The sequence below is a fragment of the Thunnus maccoyii genome, chromosome 12, assembly GCF_910596095.1.
Source record: "Thunnus maccoyii chromosome 12, fThuMac1.1, whole genome shotgun sequence".
NCBI classification, from domain to species: Eukaryota; Metazoa; Chordata; class Actinopteri; order Scombriformes; family Scombridae; genus Thunnus; species Thunnus maccoyii.
The window spans coordinates 10,273,477-10,291,188 of NC_056544.1; the positions used below are offsets into that span (position 1 = coordinate 10,273,477).

The following is a 17,712-nucleotide window of genomic DNA, read 5'->3' on the forward strand; positions in this document are numbered from 1 at the left end:
TCCCAGTTGTACATCTGTCAAACTTCTGACAGGACACCTCCAACTGCAAACAAGCTTAATTATGACTCTTCCTATCATAAATTTTTGATCCATAGAGGTTTTATATTTGTAAAAGTCTATGGGCCAAGCAGGAACTTGAGGGCAGGGCAAGCGAGAGAAACACCACTGCACATATTCAGTGGGCCGCACAATGCGGAGGCAAACCTGGCTAGCAAAAGCTAGAAACTTTTTTTGGCGTATGTGCCAGGCGAGCAATTTTTATTAGACTGAATGGATGCCATTTTCAGTCTGGTATCCAGCTCCTATAATACATCCATGATTGACTGTTGCTCTTTCAAAATGAATCAGTGTAAGATGATGGAAGCGGATGACTCTCTGGCTGACAGCAATGTCAGCAGCCAGTGGGAGAGATAAACATGCGTTTGGATTTTATAATTGAACTTATACCAGGACGCAAGCTTTTTATCCCTCTGATGTTTTCACATCACAAACAATGAACAACAGCATTAAAACATGAGTCTTGCAGGTAAAACTTGACTCATGTAACTGTTATATCAGTTCAGTGTGGGGCGGCTGCTGTGCAGGTGCGCTTGATCTGACTGTAACTGCAGTAACCAGGTGGAGATAAGCCTCCTGAATTTGCACCCAAAATGATGTCAAAACTTTCATTTACAGTTTCTACCACAGCCTCCATGATCATCGACCAGGAAAGAGGCAGAAAAAAGGAGCATAGAGGCATGAGGGAGAGCACACAGTTAAAGCACCGCAAACAACAATCACTGACAAAACACTCAATGCAGAGTGAAAAACAAAGACATCTGCAGAGTGAAACAGATGAAAGAGCAGGGGGAGTTAACAGATAATTAGAGTAGTTATAATTAAAATTAAAATAAGTTCTCTTTCAAATCAAACACCCCAAGATATAAGTGATATGCTACTTCAGTACACTCTAAAAAATCTAAAAACTCTAAAATTGCAGATGAGCATTTCATATAATTATTCACATTATATACACTACCACTGACTATCCCTGTAACACATTGGCCACAATTTTGCACATTGACCATACATGGTCCAGCCATATACTAGGTTTTGACGTAGTCTTGTTTTTGTCTCGGTGGCAGCAATACACTTCCATACTTGCCTGTAGATAATAAGCACAATCACTGAGGAAACAGGTGTACTTCTGGGCATTTATCACTTAAAATTTGTTTGATGTTGATCAGTTATTTCATGGAATCTATTAGTCCTGAAGAAATCTTACTTTTGGGGGGACACATGCACTGTTATTTGCTTGTCTGTCTTGACAGGTGGTCTGGCTGTGCAGAGCCTGGATTAACTCCCAGGCAACTGCCCTGGGGCCCCACAGCTTCAGGCTTACTATTGGTCAACTGGTTTGTGCTAATTTAATTGAAAATTTGCACCAATAAAAGCTAGCATCAACTGACATGATACTGACGCTTTGAGGTGTGCTAATATGTAAGTCATGGGATATGTTATGGCTTTTGCTGTTTCTGCGTCATTTAATGTAGGCTGCTGAACAAAACCACTTCTGCCAATAATGTCATACAGACATAATTACCCATCAAATTTTACAAAAGCCAAATGACAGAATAAAACCTTTAAATGGTGGCTCACCCAAAGAATTAAATGGTTCACCATCTCTGGAGAGGAATGACCCACAATTCTAAGGAGGAATATGTTGTCTGAGACCTATAACACAACAATAACATCAGGTAGGACAACACAGTCCATGCTAAGAACAGACGTGTTTTGTTCATTTCTGCATTGTCCTCTGTTATGCAAAAAAGGGATGCATTTCACAACCTGGTCACTCACTTCTCCACTTTTTGTCCATTCCCTGTGAGACCCAGAGAACCACACTATAACAGACAATGTAGCATTAATATTTTAGAAAACCTTGAGAAGGCATTAAAAAATCATAAAGGGAGGAAATTTAAATCTATCACCATGTTTTCTTGAGCCAGCTTTGTGACTCGATAACTGCCTGGAATTCAACAGACATGCTCTAATACAACCCAGCGGGTAGCTCCCGGTTTGAAAAGTGAAGCCAAGGCAGAAGTGCCTTAAACCTGCATTCTTTCTAATGGCTGACAGGGAGCGACTTCACTGGCTGCAAAAAGAAGTCCGATTGTATGGAAGTCTATGAGAAAATGACCCTACTTTTCACTGGATTTATGATCCCAGTAAACACTTTCCTAATGAGTTTATGGTCTCAAAAGTTTTCTTCAATGCATTATGATGTTCATTTTGTAAATTATGGCCCCATTTAGGGTGAAATAGCTTTAGGATGTGGCTACGTTGTGATTAACAAGTTACCACGGCGACAAAGTTGATTACTTAACATAATCATGGAGTAACTCCAGCTTCACACTGTGTTTTCAGTTCATTTAAGTTAATTGTAACATTTTGGTCACCTAAAAAAGTCTTGTTCAGTGTTTGGTTGTGATAAAAAAAGATCCTCTAAGGAATCGGATGTTCAGTTTTTCCACTGAGTACATTTTGTTTTAATGGTTTTAGACCTGTTTTTCACTAGGGGAAATTAGCATTAGCATTATCACTGTTAACCACAGATTGTAAATGCACCATGCTAACCAAGCTAGCAGCTAGCGCTATGGTCAGCTCCACTCTCTCATCCAAATACGGTCACTTCTGGCTCCAAAAATCAAACATGGTGACGGTCAAATCCAAGATGGCGATGGTCAAATTGAGTCTTCAGAACTGCAGTCCACAAACCAATGGGTGATGTCATGGTGATTGCGTCCATATTTTTTTTTACAGTCATGAATATAACTCTTAATTTGTGATATATATAAGTATAGGGTAAACATTTCTGCTTTACAAACACCGCTCTAACTGTCATTACAGTTTCCTGTCATAATTATTCCTCCTGTTCATACTAGCCATTAGAAGATCCCTTCAAAATGCACTCACAATGTAAGTGATGGGGCCCAAAATCCACCAGCCTCCTTCTGTACAAACATTTATGTAAAAGTCTCATATTGTAGAAAGGGAGATTTCCATTTCTTTTTTGATTATAAAGAAGATCTAGGTGCTATATGAATACTGTGAAAGTATCAAAACGCTCATTCCTCAGAAACTGTGCCTTTAAACAAGTTGTTTTGACTTCCATAAGGTTGTGATGTCACAACTATACGCTAGTGTTTGCCTTGGAGGGGCGGCCTGGGTGTTTCAAGACCTGTATCACCTGTCGGGGTTCATTTCGCAATAATGACCACATGCTGTACATTATCCCGCTTATGACACGGCTATTTACTAAAGAACTGAATAATTTGAGACAAAATTTTGATTAAAAAATGATTTTATTAATTTAAAAATGATTTTATTGCTTCCACTAAAAAAAGTAGTTCGTTAGATTCTATGGTTGGAACTGTGTTCATAGCAATTATAATTCACGTTAAACTGAACATTTCCATTGATGGTGTAATGAGACAAAGTGAATGAGACTTCTTTGGGAATACTGATCAGTTGTTGATCAGACAGTTGATCAGCACTGCATCCATAGCAACGGTCTCTTATTCAGAAATAACAGACCGTTATAACCACGGCCCTCTTGGAAACGTGTGAGAGTGAGCTGAGGGTCCTCTCCAGAGACTATGACAACCTCCAGCTGGAGAGAGCAGAGCTACAACTCCACTACATGAACAAGCTGAGAGCACAGAGGCAGGAGAAAAAGGCCCTGAGTCAAGAAATTTGCCAACTGACGAAAAAGCTTCATGAATGCAGACAATGTGACCAGTGTTAAGAAGATCTCTACCTCCAAAATGGAGGCACCTGGTCAAACCCTGGAGGACAAGCGTTCAGTTGAATGCCTTAAGCTCGCCACTGAGCTTGAAATGGAGAAAAAGCAGCGGGAGGTTCTCTCTCAACAAATCCTGGAGCTCAACCAGCAGCTCCAGATGGAGAGGGACTTGAGGGCCAAGGAAGAGGCCAAAGCAAGTGAGGCTGTTGAGAGAGCAGATGAACTTGTCCAAAAACTGGATGAGCTGCAAAACGTCTACAATGAGGCCTCAGTTAAAACCCAGGCGCTTGAGGATGAGCTCAAAGTAAAGGTAGAAGGCCTCCAGCAAGAAATTGTGGACCTGAACCAACTCCTTCAGAAGGAAAAAGAATTGAGGGCTCAGGCAGAGGCTGACAAGTATGAGGCAGTCAAGATTGCAGAGGCACTTTGCAAAGAACTAGAGGATATGCAAAGTGTTGTCAAATCCTCAAAAAGGCTCTCTGACAATGCCTTGCAGAAGCTCAACACGCTGGAGAAGAAAATTGAGAATGTGGCCAACAAGTGCATGGCAGAGAAGAAAGAAAGAGATGCTCTCCAACAGCAAATGGAGGAGCTACTGCAGAGAGAAGGGGACTTGAGAGACCAGACTGAGACCGACAGCCTCAGGGATTTTGAGGCCTTGGAAGCTCTTTGCCAAGAATTGACGGAGCTGAAAAGTGTCTCAGAGGACCAGTCCACTCAAAGGCAGACTCTTTCCACCAGTCTGAACATGGACGAAAAGAAGCAGAAAGGCGCCTGTCATGATGTACTGGAGCTCATTCAAATGCTGAAAAAGAAATGGAGTTGAGGGCCCGGGCAGAAATGGACAAACTTGAGGCCATCGTGGTTGGGGTGGCACTTTGTCAAAAAATAGAGAGATGCAAGGTGTGCCCAAGGTCCAAGGAAAGTGAAAAAGGTCCCCAGCTACAACAGCGAGGGAAGTCAGGTGCAAATGAGCACCAATAAACCCTGATAGGAGATGCCCTCTATTCTTTCTGCTTTTGTAAACTTAAAATGTACTTTTAACTTTGTTTTTGTTCAATAAAATTATAACATCTCTGAAAGAATGTAGTTCATGTATAGTTAGATTTTTGTCTAAGGTACAATATAAATGGTAACATAGTAAAAACTTTAATTGCTTTTGTTAAAACAAGACTATGGCCTCCTCCAGTGTCATGGTGGTATGTGCTAGTGGTAAGACCAGGCTGAAAAGATGGAGTTAATTAAAAACAACACTTAGAATCTAAAGCCATGCTAGCTGTTCTGTACTGCTGTACTCATGTACTGCACTGCTTGTAGCTAAAAGTTAACATCTGTGTAGCAACATGCTCACAATGATAACATTAACATGCTGATGGTTAGCAGGCATATTTAATTTGCACTAAACACAAATGACAGCCTAAGCTGATGGAAATGCCAATGTTTTTGCAAGTATTTGGTCATAAAGCAAAGTATTGGACAAAATGGCATTAAAGGAAAAAATAAGGTGTCACCAAAGTTATTACAATTCATCCTGCCAGGGACATGGATGTCTGTACTAACTGTGACTGACGGACTGACGATACCACCCATAGAGCCATGCAGGAGGAGTAGAGGATGCCATCATTTACCTGCTTCACTGAGCCTACTCTCATCTTGACAAGGGTACTGTGAGAGTCATGTTCTTTGACTTCTCCAGTGCCTTCAACACCATTTCCACCTATGCTGTCCCCCTTCTCACTAATACCTCATAACTGGTTAAGAATTGTACTTTATAATTATTATTGTTCTGCACAAAGTATAATAATAACAATGTTTTTATTGCACATTGCATACCATATAATAATAACTCTATTCTTATTTCATTTTTTTACCACATCCTGCCAGGACTTTATGTTTGTGTTTGGAATTTTAGTTAAGTTCCTGTTTTATTTTGAAATGTTTTCTTCCTGTGTTTTCCCACCGTTGTTGATTACCTCATGTGTTTCACCTGTGTCTCATTTCACTCACCCATGATATTTTTGTAATCATTCCTTGTATATTTAAATCCAGTTTTCAGTTCAGTCTTTGTCGAGTCATCTGATCAATTAACATTGTTCCTGTGTTTCAGTTTCTTGATTTTTTTCAATAAATATTCTGCATTTGATTCTATTGATCTTGCTGTCTTCTGCATTTGGGTCCACCTGCTCCGCTCTCCTTGTGACACTATGTATATTATCATTGCACAATGGATAATAACCATTTTTATCTATCTCTGTTCATTTTATTATATACTACATATATAATTACTACACAATGTATAATAACATACTCAGCGTTTCCTTCAGGAGAGAACCTCTCACACCCTGCACCCTCAATTTCATAAAAATTGAATGATGAGGGTGGGTGAGAATACTACAAAAATGTCAGTCTGTTGGTGGCACTAGATCAAATGTCAGGGGATCACCACAGTGATTAGGGATCATCCTCCGGGGACCATGGACATCTGTACAAAATGTCTTGGTATTCCATCCAATAGGTGTCAAGATACACTCACCAAGCACTTTATTCAGTTTTTGTTCACATTGTCATCATGATGATAATTCTACTTTATGTTTATTATTGAGGTCGTAGTGGGTGTGCATTATGTTGAAAAGTGTTCCTAATATTTTGTCCACCACATTAAACGCACAATATTTCATTTATGCCACTAGGGGTCTCTCAATCAAAACAATAACAAAAGATGGAGTTTTATGACATTGTGAAGTAGTGTGGGATCATGGGAGTTGTTGTCTTCATTGTTAGACAACCAGCTTCTCTTTGTTAGGATTCCTTCAGTGTTCATCGTTCAGGAGGTTTTTACCGGGAGCTGAATTATCCCCAGAGGTCTCCTCCTCTTCAAAACAAACATACATGGCAATTAAAACTGGTAAAAACAGTGAATAAAGTAATTTCACTTTAAAAAAAATCAGTGTTTCTCCAATGCTGTTGGCGGGACACAGGACGTTTGGAGGGGCTGCTAGCTGAGCTACTGCTAACGTTTGCTCAGCTTGTTTCTCTGACAATTTAACATCCAGACGTTCAGCAGGTTTTTACTGGGAACAAAATTATCTGCAGTGGTCTCTGTCATGGACTCATATTTTTGGGCTCTTTGTGTTTTTGTCCTCTCGGTTACACTTCTGTTGTCCAGTCCTTTTGGTCATATGGTTTTGCTCATTTATGATTTGAGTTGTATCTTTGAAGGACTGCCTTGCATTATTGGTTAGCTTATAGTGGTGTGTACTTGGGTTTATATTCATGTTTATTCTTGGACGGTTTAATGTATGCTGGGTTTTATTAAGAGTATTGTGTTTTCTGGGGTTCCTCTGTTTCCCTCCTGTGTTCCTGCAGCCCTCTCCAGTCCATTTTTCCCTCCACACCTGCCCTGCATCAAGTTCGTTAGCCCTGCCCTGCTCTCAGGGTTTTTCCCCAGCCTGCTGTTTCCTTCACACCTGCCCTGTATCAGTCTTGTCAGTGTTTCCCTCAGCCTATCAGCTCCCAGCCTGCCCTTGTGTCTGGTCACCTGTTCCCCATTTGCTCATTAGTTCAGTTTGTATTTCAACCCTGATTTTCTGTTCAGTCTTTGTTGGATCCTCTGTTCTGCTCGGTTTGTGCTGTTCTGTTCGGTTCAGTCTGTCAGTTCAGTTTGCTCTGGTTTGTTCAGTCCTGTTAAGTCTTGTTCTGCATTCTGCTCTGCTCAGCTCAGCCAGCTTTTTGTTTTTCGCTTGCACTATCTCAAAATAAAGAAATTCTTCAGCCTGGATTAGCCTGCAGTCTCTGCATTTGGGTCCACTTGCTCCACTATTCATAACAGTCTTCAAAACAAACGTACATGGGGATTAAAACCAGTAAAAAAAAACACTGAATAAAGCAGTTTCACATTGAAAATTTTTTTTTTTTCAAAAATCAATGTTTTTCTGATGTTGCTGGTAGGACACAGGACGTCTGGAGGGGCTGCTAGCTGAGCTGCTGCTGCTGTTTGCTCAGCTTGTTTCTCTGACAATTTAAGATCCAGACGTTCAGCAGGTTTTTACCAGGAGATGAATTAGCCGCGGAGGTCTCCTCCTCTCAAAAACAAACAGACCTGATGATTAAAACCGGTAAAAACACTGAATAAAGCAGTGTCATGTAAAAAATCAGTGTTTCTCCGACACTGTTTAGTAGACACAGGACATCCGGGAGGGGCTGCTAGCTGAGCTGCTGCTAATGTTTGCTCAGCTTGTTTCTCCGACTATTTAAGATTCAGACATCCAATGACCAAAATCCTTAAGATACTTAAAAACGACCAAGATCTTTTTATCGTAAAAATGTGGCTTAGAACTGAATAAAAGTCAATTATAGTCTTGATTAAAAATACAGATTTCTCTGGGTTTGAAAATTGTTGGAAACATTTGGGATTATAAAAGTACACAACTGAACAAAATATATAACATAAGCCTAGTAATTTTTAGACATTTAGATGCGGAATAGTTACATACTTTAAATGATGGGTTCACAATATTTCAAGTCTGTCTTAAAACAATATTCAGGTGCTGAAAGGAACATGATTGGACATAGTCCTCCAGAGTCCCAGAGCCACAAAATGAAATCAAAGTGACCCAAAGAATCACACAATAGAGAAAATATAGCATTAATATTTTAATAAACCTTGATAAAGCATTAAAATCATTAATGGAGAAAATTGAAATCTATTGCCATGTTTTCTTTCTCTGATGTGCAGAGAGTGCAAATGTGATCACTCTAATATACAACAGCATACATCATAGGGTCTATGTTATTTATAGATCAAGTTGTCAAATGGTTAATGTCTAACTTACCTGCTATGTTATAAAAGTTCTCTTTTATGGATTGTGTGGGCAAGTGGCCAGGGAACACAACAAAGACGTCCAGTAGCTCTTTTAGAGCTTGTGTCACCTTATGAATGGCATTGCAGACCATGTTTTTACTGAGGTTCTCTGCATGATCCATAGCATGTAAAAAAGTACCCGTTGCAAAGAACCACAGTGCAATGCATACAGTTTGCGGGACTGTAAGTGCACAACTCTGACGTGTCGCACTTGCAACATATGGCTCAAGCAGCTGACACAGATACCTCATTCCCTCTGATGAGAATCTGTATCTCTCATATAGGAGATCCAGTGGATCTTGCCGGTCCCTGAACACTCTTGCACTTCTAAGTGATCCTCTCACGATCTGCGCAGCAAGCTCCACAAGATCTTCTACAAAGGGTGATGCCATTTTCAAAGAGAACTGATTGGTCAGTAGGCGGTGCTTTTAACACCCAATCTTACTAATTTTACCCATTTCTTGATTAGCACTCTCCACATATTCATTTTATCAAGTTTTCGCAAAAATCCAACACCATGTGAACCACCATGGTAGGACTGAGAACCAAGGGTTAAACCTGAAGTAACCTCGCTAACCCCAAATCCTGCTTCGTAGTACAGGCCTCTGGTATGCAAACTTCCTGACCTTAGAGAAAGTCAACAGTAATCATGTTATCCCCCATGAATGATGTATGACCGGTTAGGGCAATCAGTGATAATCAAGCCACAACAGCCGTTGCCGAAAGGCTGTTAATCAATGGTCTCTACCTCTTCATAATGGGGACAATAATTGTGAAGTTCCCCATTTTTTTATTAAGGCCTATCTCATTCTTACCTCTCGGGGGGTGAGCCCATAGTACAGATCAGCTACCTCCTTCAAATACTCAGTCAAGAGTTCCTCCTGTGCCTCACTGCAGACTCTCTGACTACTACGGTAGCCTACATGGGACTGCTCACTGAACCCTCTTCTTTTAGCTTCTGTGAGGCTTTACAATATCTGTACCATGTGACGTGACAGATGGACTGGGCCTTGGCGACTGATCTCACTGATTTTCCCTGCCTGACTTCAATTGCAGCCTTTCTCAGAATGTCTGTAGGGACAGCCTCGTCTGTCTCCACTGCCAAGACATGCTGGAAAAAAGGAGAAAAGTACAAAAAACTTTCTTAGTCATCATAAGGGAACGGTTGTAACATTTTTAATGAACTGTTACAACTGTCCCCACCCCATGCAGCCATTACATAGCTAATTGTTTTAGCATTTTGGTTTGAAGTTAGCATGAATGCAAAGCATCAAATTACACTGGAGAAACTGCTACTTTAGGTTATATCTGACTTGACTTGACATAGGTTAAGTCAAACCATTGTATCTACAATACAATGAACGCTAGGCAAAAAATAATCTTGATTAAAAAAATGTTTACTTTCTTACCTGAAAATATAGATATATAATATAGATATAGATATATATTGATGACATCACCATAGCTCTTTTCTGATTGGTCAAACTGACAGTGTTACAAGTAATCTGGTGTTACTTATTCATATTTCACTTTTCATGTGTTGCTTTTTGATTTCTCTTACTTGATACTTCTCTTACTTTCTCTATGATATGAATCCTCAAGTCTGCAGCATTCTAGTGTAGAAAAATGTCCCCAAAATTACCTTCATTAGTTATCATTACCCTGCATTAAGACTAGAATAAATTCAATTTTTTAATTTTTTTTATCAATGCTATTGTGAGTGATTTGTTGTTGTTGTTAATTACATAACTTAAACACGTGATAATTAATTTTCTCTTCTAAGTAAATGTAGGTCTCTTGATAAGTAACTGTTGATTATTTGTGTATTCATTACTTATATTTCACTGTTAATTTCACATGGTCATTTGTTCATGCCTATTATTTTTTGTTCAACACATTCTGTTAACTAAACTATTGTTTTTTTGTTTTGTTTTGTTTTGTTTTTCTTGTATCTACCTGTCTATTTGCTTGATTTTCCTCTGACACATGAGGCACTGTCAGTTAAACTACACTAAGATCAATCCCTCCACACTTGTCTGTCCCACTGGTGAGTGCTTGAGGGGGTCTTTTACAGACCTTCAAACCCAGTGTGCTTTTTTTTCGAGAATCTATCCACATTTCACACAGCGCATGAGCTCTTGCAACAACCTGTACACAAACATTTCAGCAGAGCACAGAATTGATTCTGTTTTTATTTTTCATATGTTTACTGCTTGGTGATGTTGGTTGACATAGAGATTAAAATATTTGTAGATGCCGCTGCAGAACACCTACCATGTATGCCTTTTAAATGCTTTATGAAGCTGCATGACCATGAAAATGTTCTAAATTTACAAAATAGGCAATGGTAATGGCTTCTGGATACTTGTCTGCTGTCCTTGCAGAAGGAGGCCACCACAAATTTCTTTTAAAAACAAGTTCAAGAAATTGGTAAAATGTATTACAATCTCCAAATTAAAACAATTAAATCACATCATACACCTCTCTATAGTTCAGCTGTACTCCATACCTTGATTGTTTTCCAAAAAAATAATGTTGACCTCATGTTGACAGAAGTTACATTCAGAACCAGCACAGGTCAAAAATGATGTAACATCAGAGAACATCTGATGTGAACCTGTGAAGAACAATAACAATATAGGTTACACAATCAACACCCCTCCCCTACCACTTAAAGTTTAGAATTACCTGAAGAAGTAGGTATTGTAAATAAATCAGCATTTGTCACAATGCTGGTAATGGATACAACCCCATCAAAAAGAGGTGTCCACTGTCCATAGCCCAACACAAAAGTGATTTGATCATGGAGAGGACATGGACAGGACAGGATATGCATAAACAGCTAGCCAACTGTCTTCAATCTGCAAACCCGAGCCAAAAAGAGCATGATAGACCTGTAATAACTGTAACACAGTGAAGGTGGGGAGAGTACTGTTAGCGAAAGGATGGTGGTCATTCTTTCCAAGCCAGGCTGAGTGTAAACCAAGTAGGCTATAAAACGAAGTTTTAGTTGTTGTTTTTTAAAAATTAAACCTTTATTTAACCAGGTGAAACCCGTTGAGATTACAAGATCTCTTTTTCAAGTGAGCCCTGGCCAAGATAGCAGCAATGCAGTGTTTCAAACAACATACAAAAAGACAATTAAAACACACAAAACAAAACATACAGTAGCAACTCATAGAATCATAGGCCTAAAAAGACTGACAGGAGGAAACGGATCTAGATAAGGAAGCAAATACAAATTCCAATTGAATTTGCCTTTTAACCCTTCACTACATTTTTAAATGCCCTAATCAGGATCAGCTCATCTGGCTGTAACTCTGTCTGCAAGTGGTTCCAGGCTGCAGGTGCTTGTTAACTGTACTTAGGCCAATACTAAGAAGCACTAAATTGGTAACGTAATGTCAATTCGTATTGCCTAAGGGACTGCAGATGAAAATTAGCTATAAGCTAACTCTGGTACAGTACATCAAATGGTAACATTTACTTTTAACACTGTACATGGTCCCAATAAATACAATACAACAACATGCTTTCAAAACATCATATATATATATATATATATATATAAAAGATTGTTGATATGCTTGTATGTAAGATACACAGATATATATTATATATTATAAAAAGACAATGAAAAACAAACATCATTAAATGTGGAACCTGTAAATGCAACTAAGAATAATGTGTGCTATCATAATATTTACAGGGTAGCACATAGTATGTTATACAAATGTGTTACACAAGCAACACAAAATGCACACACACACAAACAATGGCAGGTGAGCCTGCCACTGGAAGTGCCGCTGCTAAATGCCGATGCCACTATTTGAGCTTGCTGTCTCCCGTCTCCTGCTCATGCTGGTGTTTAGCACGACTTCTATCCCAGTCTGTTTCCACAGCCTCATCGTCCCAGATAGTTGACGTCTCTGTGTCACTGAAGTAGCCGGGCTCGCCGGTGTAGTGTGTGGGGAAGAGCAGCAGAGGCTCCACTGAAAATGCTCTCAGGTTCCTCTGCTCGAAATACTGCATGTAGTCGTCTCTGAAGGGACAGGCAGGTTATCAGAAAATAATGAACAGCAACAAGAGTTTAGACAATTGAGACTTAGTACAAAGGGCATAACATGTATATGCAGTAAGTGAGCCAAACTAAGCATTTAAAACTGTTTTAGTAGCACCCAGTCCATCTGACAACACAAGTAAGTTTGCTGCTGGGACTCACTTGGGGTGCTTGTCGAACATGATGGGTAGGAACTCATCAACAGGCAGCATTTTGTTGAGGGGTTTCGCATGCAGGAGCTTCTTGGCCCCCTGCAGGGACAGCACATAACCCAAAGTCCAGTAGGAGTAGCCTGGGTGCACGAGGTCACTGACTCCCTTCACCCAGTGCTCTGGCTCCTTCACCTGCAGCCGCTTACGGCCAACATAACTTCAGGGACACAGATATATGAGTAACAAATCTGAGATACTTAGAGTAAAAACCAAACTTTCGGTCCAAAATCCAAAATGAGCAAAATTTTCAAATTCACTTACATAAGGTCCCAGTCAAGTCCCACTCTCTGCACATTTTCCATGATGGCCACTAGCCGGCTGCAAAATCTGGGCTCAAATCTCACATCATCCTCCAGCACAAGCACCTGCTGCAGTTCCTGCTGCACCACCTAGAGGGCGATACATAACAGCCATGACCTCTCCGTACTGCCACACATGCATCATTGCACTGTTGCACAGATAAAGGCTGTACCTGTTTCCAGATGTTGTAGTGGCTGAGAAAGCAGCCAATCTCCCCTCTAGTCAGCACACGGTCTGAATAGGGGTCTTTGTAACCAGGCAGCATGTCGATACCCATGGCCTGCAGCTGAGAGGAGTTCAAGGCTCTGCAAGCAAAATATATTTGCTCATAATTACAGTCAGCTGCAAGACATTCAAACTGACTGTAAAGGCCTTGTTTCTCATTTCCTAAGCAGTAATGCAAAACACCCCATTAAAAATGTTTCTCAATACAGGCTATTAATAAATCCTTGCATCCAGATTGGTAATAACAGGTATTTTATCACATAGGTGGGGCATAATGAGAGTGATGGAAAGAAACTAAGAAAATATAGTCATGTATAATTTTGATGTCCTTGTACTCTACCTGGGTATTTCCACTTTATGCTACTTTAAATGTTTACTCACTCCATCTAAATCATATCTAATGCACATGTCTATAGTTATTAGTTTATAGTTTATAGTATTATAGTAACAGCTATAACACTGATTATATATTAATCAATTATACATATGTATCAGTAATGATATAATCTAATAACATAATACAGATAAGACAGTCTTATATGGATCATTCTGAATAATATGACTACTTTTGATACTTTTTGCTGGTAACTCTTTAATACTTTTACTTTTCACAGGAGTTTTACTTGTAATGAACTATTGAAACACAGTGGTATTAGTGCTTTCACTTCTGAATGCTTGAGAACTGTTACTGTTATGTCATACTTGCCATCCACCGCCTCTGTCAGTGTGATGTTGATGCCGAGGATGGCCAGAGAGCTCAGCATCCTCTCTCTTCGGTCTGCTCTTCGCTTCAGATTGATCAGAAAGATCTAGAAGTGGAGGAAATGTCTGTTGAATCAAATCTAATTCTCATAAACAGCACTAACAAGCTGGAAAATATTTTCTCAGTTATTAAAAAGGCATCAGTACCTCATCAAATCCTATCTTTCCTGGTTCTTTAGGTGTAATGTGCACATACTGTGAAGGCTCCATGGTGTAGAAAACTGCAAAGAAAGTTCACATGAAGTACAGTAAATCTACCTTTTCGAGCACACTCTTTTAATTTCAACAGAATTTCTTAGATCAGTTCAGCATCTACAGTAACCTGTGTGTAAATTTTGAAATAAGAAGGGGAGCAAGTGAAATGAGAGGCAGTGGGCTTTAACAGAGGAGTGAGACATCTGTCAGGACTGTGAGAGCGAAAGAAACCAAATATGCTCACACAGACAAGCGGAGGAAATCATGAGCAAAGATTGAAGATAGAGAGCCGGAAAATCACCCTGTTGTGTAGTGCTTACTCAGTGCCTCAGTCAGTGTGTGGGCAAAACTCTCCTCTTCTTCCTCCAGGGTCTGATGCTGTTTGAGCGGCACTGGTAAATATCCATAATGGTCCCTGTTGCACACGTACATCTGAACCCCTGCAGATGAATCAGATCTCAGTGCTCATTCTTTTATACCATATGGAATCACATGAAAATGACACACACAGCATAGTCTACTTGTTATACAGTGAATTTACTATGACATTAATAAGGGGATCAGTGATAATAAAATAATAAAAAGTTCATCTTTATATGTGCATTCACTCTGAGGATTAAGTGGATATATTGCCCACTATGTTCTATAGTGATGTTTTTAAAAGAAAACTTAACCACACCACATTTGATATAGTTTAGAAACCATTACTTATCTTGAAGATGTGTGACGTATTTGTATACTTGTTACAAATTGAAATGCTTTATGAGTGTGTTTGAGTTTAATCCTAACATTAATAACTTACCTGCACATGAGGATAAGAAAAGGATTGTGTGGGTTGCCACTTAAAAAAACACATAGCTGTAGTGTGTCTGACCTGCTTGCTGTGCAGAGAAAGCAAAGGCCATGATGTCATCGATATCGTAGGGGTATTGGGTGTGGGGAGGATGACAGGCCAAATCCTGGCTCGTTGTGCGCCTCAGGTCCAGCAGGTAGGTAGAGTGCACCATGGGAACTGCAAAGCAACCCTTCAACTTCCATTTGCGAATGGGAATATATTCTGGTGTTCGTCTGTAGTAGCCCTGTGTGGGTGTTGGAAGAGCAAGAACAATCAGTTTCCCACAGTTTCCACTGAATACTCTGCTCATGCACTCCACTGTGTTCTGTTTCAAGTGGTACCTGAGGAGTTACGCCACACCAGAAGTTGGAATAGAGGCTTCTTGATTCCAACATGGGCGCCACAATCGTCAGATTCTCTGCTATCATGTCAGTCAGCACCTGACGGTTTGTCAGCAAGTTGTCACTGTCTACAAACTGAAGGACAAAGACGAGACATAAACATCAAATTCATCATGTTTCCTATAGAAGCATGTCATATAATGCACTAGGATTGTGGATGCTTATAGATATCTCACCAATATATAGTCAGCCCAAAGTCGTCTGGCAGCTCTGAGTGCTGCCTGCTTTAACTTCATCACATGAATGACCCGAGACTCAGGCCAGTGCTTCGGACCCTCCTCATCTGCATAGGAACTGAAAGAAAGAGGGACAAACAGAATCAGTTTTTACTTTTTTATCAGATTAACTACCACTCAATTAAGTCTAGTCTTAAACAGTGTCAGGATGGTGGATGTTAAATGAAGCTGTTGTGGATATTTTGAGCGATGGTCAGCACCTCAGTGGAGAAAAGTGGACACGAGCCTTTGATGTCTTAAAGCTGAAAAAGTTTATTGAAGTACTTGATCAAGGAGAACTGAAATAGTGAACATCGAAGTCATCTGCAACTCAGATGCTGTCTCTTTCTGTTCTGCCCCTGAAGGTCTGAGTCTTAGTCTTAAACTCAGCAGATCGGCCTACAATATGAAAAATTAGTCTAATTAGTTCACTAGTTTCTAAACAAGGAACTGCATTTTACCCGTGTTCAGGTCACTGTCAGCACATTTTGGTTTGAATGTCTGACTGTGTCAATAGAATCTAAAAATCCACCTATCTGTGTTGTCTAGGAAAGCCTCCTCCGACCTTGGTGACCATGGCAATGCTGATTTACCCTTTATCAGAGAGGCCTCTGCTTCCCCAAAACATCACAGACAGCTGGAGTCTCAAGGAGAAGAGAGAACGCCTCCTTCCTGCTTAAGAATTACAGTGTGACCTCAAGGCCCAGGCTTGACCCAATGTAACCCAATTTGTAACCCCTAAAGATGGAAAATTCCTGTATCAATTTATTTTAAAGCAGTGGTTCACCTTGGTTGCTCCATGGGTCTCCACTCCACCGAGTGGTACAAGTGCTGAACTCCTCTGAGCCACTCCTGAAGCATGGCTGTGCTGTTGTCCTCACTGTGGTCAGAGGCTGCCCTGAGATCACAAGGAGCATTACTTAACACATAAGACCCAATTCTTTCTTTCTTTCTGTCTTTCTTTCTTTCTTTCTTTCTTTCTTTCTTTCTTTCTTTCTTCTGGTGTAGCCTAGTTTTCTCACTTGTCTGAGAATGGCTTGTTTGCTAATGAATAGTGTGCAGAATGTAAAGAATGACATTTGACCCAGTGCTGTTAAAAACATTTGTTCATATTTTAATCCTATTAATCAATACTTTTCTTAGTTTAGTGTTGGATCTATAAATGAAATCAGCAGCATATACTCACAGAAAATTAGTTTCTATAGTTTATAACTTGAGTATATATATTCCCAGAAATATTAACACATCTAAATAAATTATCAATTTATTGAATAAATTAGATGTTACCAGATGGAAATTCGGTCTTTTGGATAGTCCAGTCTGTCAATGCATCCCAAGAAGTATGGCAGGCTGTGTTGCACGTTGCGTGCAAGGATGGTGATGAGCACGGTGGGCTTGAGCAGAGAAGACTTGTGCTTGGCTGGATGGTGCAGATGATCAGCTGGTGGCTCCTCTGTGCTGGTGTGCAGGAAGAGCTCTCCTGCTAAAATCACAACTGTTAATCTGAATCCCACAAATCCAAGAGACATATTTCCAGCAGGGAACCTTGATGTCTCTGTAACCTCACACCAGTGCAACTGAGAGAGGAGAGAGAGAGAGAGAGAGAGAGACAGAGAGAGGTAGACTCACACACACACGCTAACACACACACACACACACACACAGTCACACACAGACTGACTGACTCAGTACCTTGTACAGATATTTGAAAAGTTCACACATTAATGCCTATTGTTGACTTACCTATCTGACCTCAAGGTGACCTCATTTAGTTGCTATTCTGGATCTTTCACTCAGATCACATGGTCGTCGTCAGCAGATGAAATTTGCCCAGTTGTCATGAAAATGTAGATGTTCATATT

At 40.0% G+C, this 17,712-nt stretch overlaps 1 protein-coding gene across 4 annotated transcripts; it reads right to left on the reverse strand.

Annotated features, from left to right (window-relative positions):
• Positions 1-12,237: 12,237 nt before the first annotated feature.
• On the reverse strand, positions 12,238-17,400 carry colgalt2a (collagen beta(1-O)galactosyltransferase 2a). 4 transcript variants are annotated; one of them, XM_042429171.1, is made up of 12 exons: positions 17,138-17,400; positions 16,638-16,748; positions 15,812-15,929; positions 15,576-15,710; positions 15,274-15,478; positions 14,720-14,839; positions 14,352-14,425; positions 14,145-14,251; positions 13,390-13,522; positions 13,179-13,306; positions 12,868-13,074; positions 12,238-12,687 (listed from the first exon to the last, which is right to left on the reverse strand). In XM_042429171.1, the coding sequence occupies exons 1-12, from the start codon at positions 17,377-17,379 to the stop codon at positions 12,471-12,473; spliced, it is 1,797 nt and encodes a 598-aa protein (XP_042285105.1). In that variant the 5' UTR covers positions 17,380-17,400; the 3' UTR covers positions 12,238-12,470. The 4 variants fall into 4 exon arrangements, with proteins under 4 accessions (XP_042285105.1, XP_042285107.1, XP_042285106.1 ...); XM_042429173.1 differs by having other exon boundaries at positions 16,638-16,743; positions 17,138-17,182; XM_042429172.1 differs by lacking the exon at positions 16,638-16,748.
• Between the last annotated feature and the right edge of the window lie 312 nt (positions 17,401-17,712).